Here is a 9,298-nt window from a genome sequence, read left to right on the forward strand (position 1 = left end):
AAATGTAACTTTTTAACAAAATTGACTTCGCTCAACCCATGGACGTTTCTGTTAATACTTTATTAGCCAACCTTGTATATATGTTTGTCAATTTTCTTTTTTCTTATACATTTTGAAATAAGGGGTTTTTTCAACCATAGAAAAAATGACAAACTATTTACCTTTCAATTAAACAAAATTAAAAAAAAAATTAATTGCACTTGATTGATTTTACTATAAATGATCATTTTCTTTTAATTAATCTAATTAATGATGGTTGGATAGTGCAATTTTAATCATTTAAGCATAAAACTTGTTAGAGACATTTCTCTCTTTCATATTACAAGAGATCATGATGAACTAAAGTCACATTCAACGGGGAGGGATTCATGAGTTATTTGTACTCAGCTTAAACAAATCTTATATTAATTTAATATATTTATTGGAATTTTTCTAAATGCACGTGAATGAAGATAAAACATACTAAAATGATTTGTATAAATAACTTTCATTTTCAAAAGCTTTCAAAACAAAGTAAGGATGACAAAGTTGAGTAGCATACAATGTAAGAGAAATGTCGAGCCCATCAAATATCGAATACAAATTTCAGGTCCGGATCCAAATATTAGGCCTTGGGAACGTTACACTCCTAATCATTACAATAGTACTTCTTAGAAAATATAGCACCTCTCCTAGTAAGTAAAACCCATGAATGCTAGAGACACTGGATTTGATGTTCATTAATTATCCTAAAAAATAGAGAATTTATTGTACCAAAAGAAAAAAAAAAGGGGGGGGGGGGGGGGGGGGGGGGGGGGAGCTGGAATTCCTCAAAACGCAAGAGTTGTGGATGAATATCATGTGGTTTTGAGGTTTATGGAGACCTCATTTTGAGAATTGGATTTCTATCAAAGAAATTAGTAGGTCGAAGTTCAAAGCCTCCGGTGAGGGTAGGCATTATTGGAAATTCATCTTGACTTGGATGATGATGAAACCCTATTGTGTGCCATAACACAATATCCTTGTTGTTGATATCTCTATTCCTGTCCACACACCCAAAATAAATTATATACACACACTATTAGCTAGTTTAATATATTGATTTTCAAACTTTATATGAAAAGAAAATAATTTGATACGTACTGTTCTGTTATCTGAGTAAGGGTTTTGTCACCATGGCCACGATCAACGTACATACCACCTGCCCATTTCTCAGATTTATTGTAAGGTGTGACCCATATATCATAATCACAAAGCGATCCTCTAATCTGTGGATAATCATCTTCTGATAGGAGTGGAATAGCCATTGGCCCCGGAATTAAACGATACCTGTTTAAAATAAACTTCAACCATAAGTTTGAGCTTCTATCTTGTTTTAACACTTCTCTCAGTACTTGTCAAAGGTTTAATAAAGCAGCGGCCATAAAGAAACTACCAACATAAAGTACTTTTTTACTTTGGGTAAAATATGGTCTATAAATGAAATACGTTTTTAGATTAAGTGCTCAGTTAACTTACCCGACTTTGTTTCCTACTGCAGTTTTCTTATTTGGGTTCACAATGTGCAACTCCACGGGCTCAGTTGGTCGGAGTCTGGCGTCGAGCTCCTTCTTTACCTCTTCCGACACCACTGACCAGTAGCTCTTTCTCGGCGTTGAGCCATCGGTTCTGAAACTCTTCAATTTAAGTTTTTGAAAGGAGTTTTCCTGGCCGTCGATGTCGAGATCTAGATAATATGTAATAAAATGGTCGTGGTTTATGCCAATTGTGTTGGGGGCTACTAATAGGCCATATATTTCCTCCTTAACCTCACTTTCGTGCTTATACGTTGTCGTTTTTCCTTCCATGATACCTGTTAAACTCACCTGTCAAAGAATTAAGACAAAAGCAAAAGTTTTTTCTTATGAGATAGTTGGAAACCCTATAAGAAAGTAAAAGTTGTAATGGTGTTGGGTATTACCGAAAGTTTGATAGTGCCACATTTTTTGAGTTCCCAATCCAATATGTAATCATAATTCCCAATCACCGTTATCGTTCTTATCACCAAGCTCACTTCCCTTCTCACTTCTCTTATCTGCATTTCAAATATATATAAAATTAAATACCTACTTTTAAAACTTTTTTTCTTTCTTAAAGTTTAAAAGATGAAAATTACCAATTCTCCCGGAATTACGGCCTCAGTGTGGCGCCAAGCAATATCTCCGGCATATTTTTCAAACATACAATACGCATTCTCCAACTTCACCGGCGTTCCATCTTGGCCGGCGTGGTAGGCGTCGAAAAACATGGCGTTAGAAGGACAGTCGTGGTGGGGCTCGAGCGCCACCGCTGACGACCCCATCCCGAATTCTCCAGCGTCCATAAACGTCCGATAATACCACTCCTCTGTTGGATCTTGGTACGGTACGAACAGCTCCGAGATTTGGCCTCGGTATAGAACTTGACGTTTTTTCTGTTGGTCGATGTCGTATATCGAAGCTGTTGATATTACGACTCCCACTCGCATGTCGAAGCTTAGGTGAAAATCCCAGTTTGCCCAACTGTTAAGAAATCAAACTTTTAAACTGCTTAAATCATCAACTTACTTGAAAAGCTTAAACTAATAGATTAAAGTTAACCGCATGATAACTGTACTTTTAGTTCATTTTGCTAGTAGTAAAAGGTTAGCTCAATATTTGAGATAAGGAGTGAAATTCTAAACTTCTAAAGCCTACGTTATAAGAAGTTCGTATCATAATGTTTCTCTTTAGACACCAATCCATAGTTTAAATGTCATCTTTTTTTTTTTAAGTCTTAAATGTTACTAAAGCCACTTTTTCCTCAAACCTGACAGTGTGTCCTCTAACCACAAAGCTAGGACCATGCGGCTGATTAACAAGAATGGGCTTAGTCTCCGCTAGAAACGGTGGCCGCATAGTCGAAGCTTGATACTCTGTGCCCTCACTCTTTGGCATAACAGAAACGTGGATATCTTTAAGTTCCGTCAACACCATATCATCAAGATCCACCGTCGTTTCAATCCCTTCAATTGGCCTCAGCCAAACATTCACAGTTGATTCCTTGTAAAAAAACAAAACCTTCACAATCCTTTTCGTCTCACTTTGGGCTTCTCCATACCACCCAATTGAAAAAGCAGAGCCCACAACATCCGAAATATTTAACCCCCTTTTCTCAATGGAGGATATAAAGGGTTGATGTTTGAGTGAAACCTCAATGGCTTCTTCTTGTTCTTGAAGTGTTAGTGTTGGAAAACCGGTACCTTGGTACACATGCTCCGATACAATCGACCCTTTGCCATTGGCTAGACTCACGATGAACTCGTGAGTCTGCTTGTTTGCTCGTACCACAACAAAGGCTTGACGTGGCAGAGGTGGGGAACGGGGATTCGCTACCCATGACAGAACGTCGGGTTTGTTCGGATCTTCGATACCGACGTAATGAAAAGTGAGACGTTGAGCAATATTGGTGAATTTGGATTTGACTGTGGAGGTGACTATTTGAATCTCAAGAGAAGATAGAGGATCGAATGGATGAGAGGAGATGGAAGGGATGGATGTAAAGAGGAAAAGGAAGACCAGGATAGGGATTTTAAAAATTGGGTGAGCCATGAGAACTAATAAGTAGTATCTTGGGGATGTATATGTTAGGGGTGTGGCTTATTTATAAGGCCAAGTCAAATGGGTCATTTTTCATAGCCACAAGTTAAGAAGATCTTGATATTTGTTATCGTTGTTATTATAGCTGCAATAACTACAGCAATGTCACCATTATCTCAATAACTAGGTGAGAGAAAATAAACGTGGAGAGAACTTAGTTACAGTGATATGTGTATCATGTACATTTTGGTATCCATTTGGATATAAATTATAATTTGATAGGGTTGTAACTTGAAAGTGTATGCACATGACTTTAAGAAAGATATTCGTTTGAAGAAAATTTATACGTAGCAACTGGCATCCATTGTTGGTCACTAAAGTAATATACAAGAGAACTAATTGATATCGTGTCAAATAATAAACTAAAGTAGTAGGTGTGCTTGGATTCCAAATCTAAATTCGTATTGGTATGATGGGTTTAGGGTTAAACAACAAATCTTTGGCTTTATATATATATTTATTAGTTTAGAGAATAAAAAAAGAAAAAGAAAAACTTAAATATCTTCTTCATTACATTTTGCAGAGGTCGAGACAACCCTGCGGTCCAGTGTCGTCGCCCACCGGCAACGCTCTTGCGGTAAGGACACTCTCACATCTCTTTCTTTCTTTTTCTCTCTCAAATAAAATCTTCTAAATTTTTTATTTTATTTTTCAACATATTCAAATTTTGATACTAAAATAGTTTTTGGTCCTTTTTTAATAACATTATTTTAAGAGATCCCCAATTGGTCGATCTTAAACAAATAAGGCTCTCCCTAAATCTAGTATTCTTTTAAATTATAAATATTATTTTTAGTTTCTCTATTTATAATGTGATCGATTGTATTTGAATCTAATGAAGATGACCAAGCTCCCTCATAAAAGTAATTGATTCTATATCAAATTGCTAAGTCTTTCTTTAAAACTCTTATCTTGGATGCATCGACTATGAAGATATCAAACAATCTTCATATAATGGGAAGAACGTCTTCGAAGAATGAATAGTAAACAGCTTCTTCTTTTATAATGGGAAGAAAGATGATTGGTAGATTTGAAAATTTCTTATGGAAGAAGATGTTTTCTATATAAAAATAAGAACTTTTTTCTTTTTATCTTTCTTTAAATTAAAAGATCATAGAGATGAAGAAGATCTCTTACTTTTCTTTAAATAAAATAAAACTAATTTCATATTGGTAAAAAAAATGTAACAAACTCTCTCTTTTACAAAGTATGATTAGTTTTCTTTTTATGCACAACATGTGATAATTTGAATATGCTCTGTTCTTGAATTTTAAAGAATCAAAATTTCAAAAAAGTAATATTTAATAATACAAAAGAGCACAATCTTATAAGTCTTCAAAATAAACAGGTTTTCAATTATCTTTTTTATTTTATGGATCAGTAGATGCATTGGACATCTCCACCAAGTGGATACTCCTTAACACCCTCGTCATCCCCGCTTCATTAATGTAAGAAATGAGAGTACATAAAGCAAGAGAACAAAAAGGACTAGAGATAAGCCCCATGCCCAAAAATTAAAATTAATATAAAGTTAATCAAAGGCATTAATATTTAATGCAATAGTGATTGGAGGGATTGGAGGACGAGTTGTTGACCCAACTTCCCTTCCCTGATCGATAACCATTTCAAACTCAATAAACCAGTGATACCAATTGAAAAGGTGAAATAATTTTTTTGTAGCGTTACTTTAGTTAACCCAACTAGAGGAATAGCTCAAAGAGCAAAAAGACAAATAACGCAGAGAACACAAAAAGCTTTATTAACCCAGTTCGATGAATCCACATACGTCTGGAGAGCTTTTCTAGCTCAAATAAGCAAATTTTATTAAGATTCAAACGAGTATAACACTTCAACAATCTAGAGGACACTCTCTCTAGATTGTATTTGAATCTAATGAAGATGGTTAGGCTCCCATATAGAAGTTATTGATCCTATATCAAATTACTAAGTCTTCTTTAAATCTCTTATCCCACATACATCGTATATGAAGATCATATCAAACAATCTTCATATAATATCTAAAAGGGTATAATAAACTTACCTTTGCAAAGATTATTCTTCAAGAACTGTGGCTTGGAAACGTCTTTGAAGAATGCAGAGAATGAAAAATGTCTTCTTCTTTTATAACTCGGAGAAAGATGCTTGGTAGATTTTGAAAATTTCTTCTTGTACAAAACAAATCTTTCTAAAAGATAAAAGATATTTTCTATATAAAAGAAGATTTTTTTTATCTTTCTTTAAATATATAAAAATGATCTTTTATCTTTCTTTGAATAATAAAAAAAAAAACTAATTTCATATTGATGTCTAATATTTTTACTGTATAGAAAAATTTCGAAAACGAAAAAAAAGTCCACAGGCCCACAATGAAATATATAAAAAATGTCTTGTTATTAATTGGAAGCTTATATTCTTTACTATACACGATCGTTTACATTTGGTAAATCTAAACGATTTTTTCAAGATTTTTTGTATACTATCGTTTAAATTTGGGTAGACAAATCTCAACAATTTTTAAAAAGATTTTTTTGGAGATAGATGATCGTTTTTTATTTGGTACACTATTGTTTTAGTTAGTTTAAGTTTGACTACTCAAATTAAACAATTTTTTAAAGATTATTTGTAATTTTTTATCATGATTTTTTATATTTGGAACAATCAAATAACAGTTTAAAAAAGAAAATAAAAGAAAGAATAAGAGATTGAAATATTTGATAGAGATTATTATTCAGCATCTAACTCCTCAATATTATTCACTCTATCAATAATATTGATAAGATATTAGTGAACCCACCTCACCCACACAATTTCCCTACATCCACACATACAACCATAAAGAAAAATAAAAAGTTGAGAAAAATTTATATCATGAAGCCAAAAACGGAATCAAACCTGTTACATACTATGAAAACGTACTATAGCTAGACTTATTCACAAAAGAAAAATAATACTAACAAAACAAAAGAGGTCCCGAGACAGTTTTGAAAATGATGTATCAGTATTAATAGTTGTGGGGTGCTTTTGTTCTGATTAGTACTTTATAATTTCGTTACAGCAATTTCTTTGTATCCGTCGATATGATGTACTTTTTGTTTAGTCGTAATTTTTATCAGTGTGATATTAGATTAAGGTTATTTGACACGTTAGGGTTCTTAACTTCCCTCCTCTCATCTCACTGTACTTCTCCTTCCTCCACGCTCTCATGTTCAGTTGTACATTACAGAGATATCTTCTTCCATTGCTTCTCACCTCCCTAGCTCCCACTTGCATGACTCTTCATGCTCCCAACTTTGAACCCTCGTTAATCATGTTGATAATTGACAGAATAATTATTTGACATTCTCTCTAACTAGTTTCCCATCTTTCATTATATTATATTTGAAGAAAAGGCATTAACCAACATAAGCTTAGAGGTATTCCTTAAGATAAATAATAATAAACCTTGGATGTGGACCAACCATTGTGGTATATGTTCATTGTAAGAAATGTATGGGGCTCCATACTTGAAATGGGAGGAGCAGCTAGCCATAAATAGCTCACTCAATCATTTGGGTGCCTGTTAAAATAACAATTTGAGTAGAAATTATTTTAACTTTCTAAAATTATTTTACATCTAATTAGCTAAAATAATTTCTACTCAAATTGTTATTTTAAGAAACTAATACTATCTGAGGGTAGTAGCTTAAGTTAAAATTAAAGAGGATAATTTAGTCTAAAATGTAATAAGAAACAAAGAAACAACAAAAAAGAAGAAGAGCGGAAGAAGAAAAGACAATTGAACTCAATTGTGGTATATCTTACAAAAACATCACACATATTTATTTATAGGATATGTCATCGTATGAATTACATTATGGAATTCAAGGCGATGAATGTTACGACATAGAATTGAGAGAGAGTTATATGAAGATTGTTAACCTATACATGTAGGTTATTAATATCTACCTATATAATTATATTTACAATATAAAAATGTTTTCAAGAATCTCACATTTTTAATATAGTATAATGTGTACATAAAATACTTAAACACTATCAATAATAGTAAATAGGTAAGTGGTAATTAAAATTGTCATTTACTCTTCTGTAGCCAAATGGTAAAATGTTCCCTAATTAGGTTCAAGAAACCCTATTGACTAATTTGTATTTTTTTAATACTCACTTTTATAGTAATTATTTGACATTAATAGCAATACACTTGGTAATCAATCAAATAAACTTGGTATATAAAAATATTGTACTCTTCTCTAGCCTAATGGTTATGGCGTTACCATAACAAAGACAATCCGCTTTGAAAAAGAGTCATTGATGCAAAATACAAGAAATTCCATCTCGGTGAACTGCCTATCGAAGGGAAGTATAGCAGCACAAAGGCCCCATGGAGATCAATTCTAAAGGGTAAAAATTGGTTTGAAACTAAGATAAGATGGAAGATCAATAATCTTTTTGGCATAGCATGCGATTATTGGTTCGGTACATCTCCTTTGTCTAATTCCCGTTCTACACTTTTTGCATTATCCACAGTACAACACACATCTATAAAGGATATGTGGGATGAAAACACAAAAGATTGGAATTTGGCGACATGGAGACAGTTAAATGAAAAGGAAATTGATTCTTTTCATGTTTTTATTGTCTAAGCTTATAATCCTACAAACAATTATAATTCATAACATATAAACTGTAATATGCAAGACTATTGTGATCAACTCAATATAAGGTCCTAAACAATTTGTGGTTCAAATATTGGACAGAAATTTGGCCTTTTAAATGAATGATCTCAAGCCCATTCTTTTGCATGAGGGACTCGTTTGTGGGCTTTTAATTTTGATCTTTATAGTGAGACTTTTGAAAATAAACCAAAAAAGAAAAAAAAAACTTTAGAAATGTGGGAAAATGTGAGACGTTTTAGATGATCGATTGACCCAAAAACGACTTAAATTATATGAGCATATAATTAATATTAGATTATCTAATACTTCTCACTAATGAACTTGTAATATGTAGAGTATACAATAAGTAGAAATCAATACTAATTAAAGAAATTAACTCAAAATAATTATAACCCCTAACAACCTGACTTTCTATTCAAATATATCTTCATTGTTAGATTATGATGTTTCATATTTATGGTCTGAATCACACTCGTAAATAAACTCTGCTTTTTCTCTTCCTTCTTCTTCCTCTCTTTCATTCGAACACTCGTAAATTATTATTATTTTTTTTAATCTTTCCATGTAGATAACTATTGTGCTAATATTTGGTTAAAACTCAACAAGAGAAAGAGAGGAGAAATAGTGTGAAGAAAAAAGAACGATATGAATATTGAAACTTTAAACTGTTTTTAGTATAATTATATCCAAAATTAATATTGAAATATACATGTCGTTGTGACTGTTGTAAAATTGTTAAGGGGCGTTTGTAAAAATAGTAAAAGAAATTATGATAATAGAACTTATGTCATTACATTTTATAAGTTGCAAAAAGTAGCAAATTTAAAAGTCGAGTTAACCCTCTAATAGCGGTTTGATATCACTAATTATTTGTCATATTTGTCATATTCGCAATATGAAAAGAAAAATGTGTCATTGACTGTTTTTTCTAAATGTTATTTTCATTTGATACAATTTTCTTCTTTTTAATACATAAATAGATAATGTTAA

The 9,298-nt window shown here is 32.4% G+C and overlaps 1 protein-coding gene across 1 annotated transcript; it reads right to left on the reverse strand.

The window, feature by feature from the left end:
- Positions 1 to 468: 468 nt before the first annotated feature.
- LOC101222468 (primary amine oxidase) lies at positions 469 to 3,629 on the reverse strand. Its single transcript, XM_011659267.2, has 6 exons — positions 2,806 to 3,629; positions 2,135 to 2,519; positions 1,940 to 2,053; positions 1,498 to 1,844; positions 1,123 to 1,308; positions 469 to 1,022 (listed from the first exon to the last, which is right to left on the reverse strand). Exons 1-6 carry the CDS (start codon positions 3,585 to 3,587, stop codon positions 854 to 856), a joined length of 1,983 nt encoding a protein of 660 aa, XP_011657569.1. The 5' UTR covers positions 3,588 to 3,629; the 3' UTR covers positions 469 to 853.
- Between the last annotated feature and the right edge of the window lie 5,669 nt (positions 3,630 to 9,298).

Source organism: Cucumis sativus, chromosome 6, assembly GCF_000004075.3.
Source record: "Cucumis sativus cultivar 9930 chromosome 6, Cucumber_9930_V3, whole genome shotgun sequence".
Taxonomy (NCBI): Eukaryota; Viridiplantae; Streptophyta; class Magnoliopsida; order Cucurbitales; family Cucurbitaceae; genus Cucumis; species Cucumis sativus.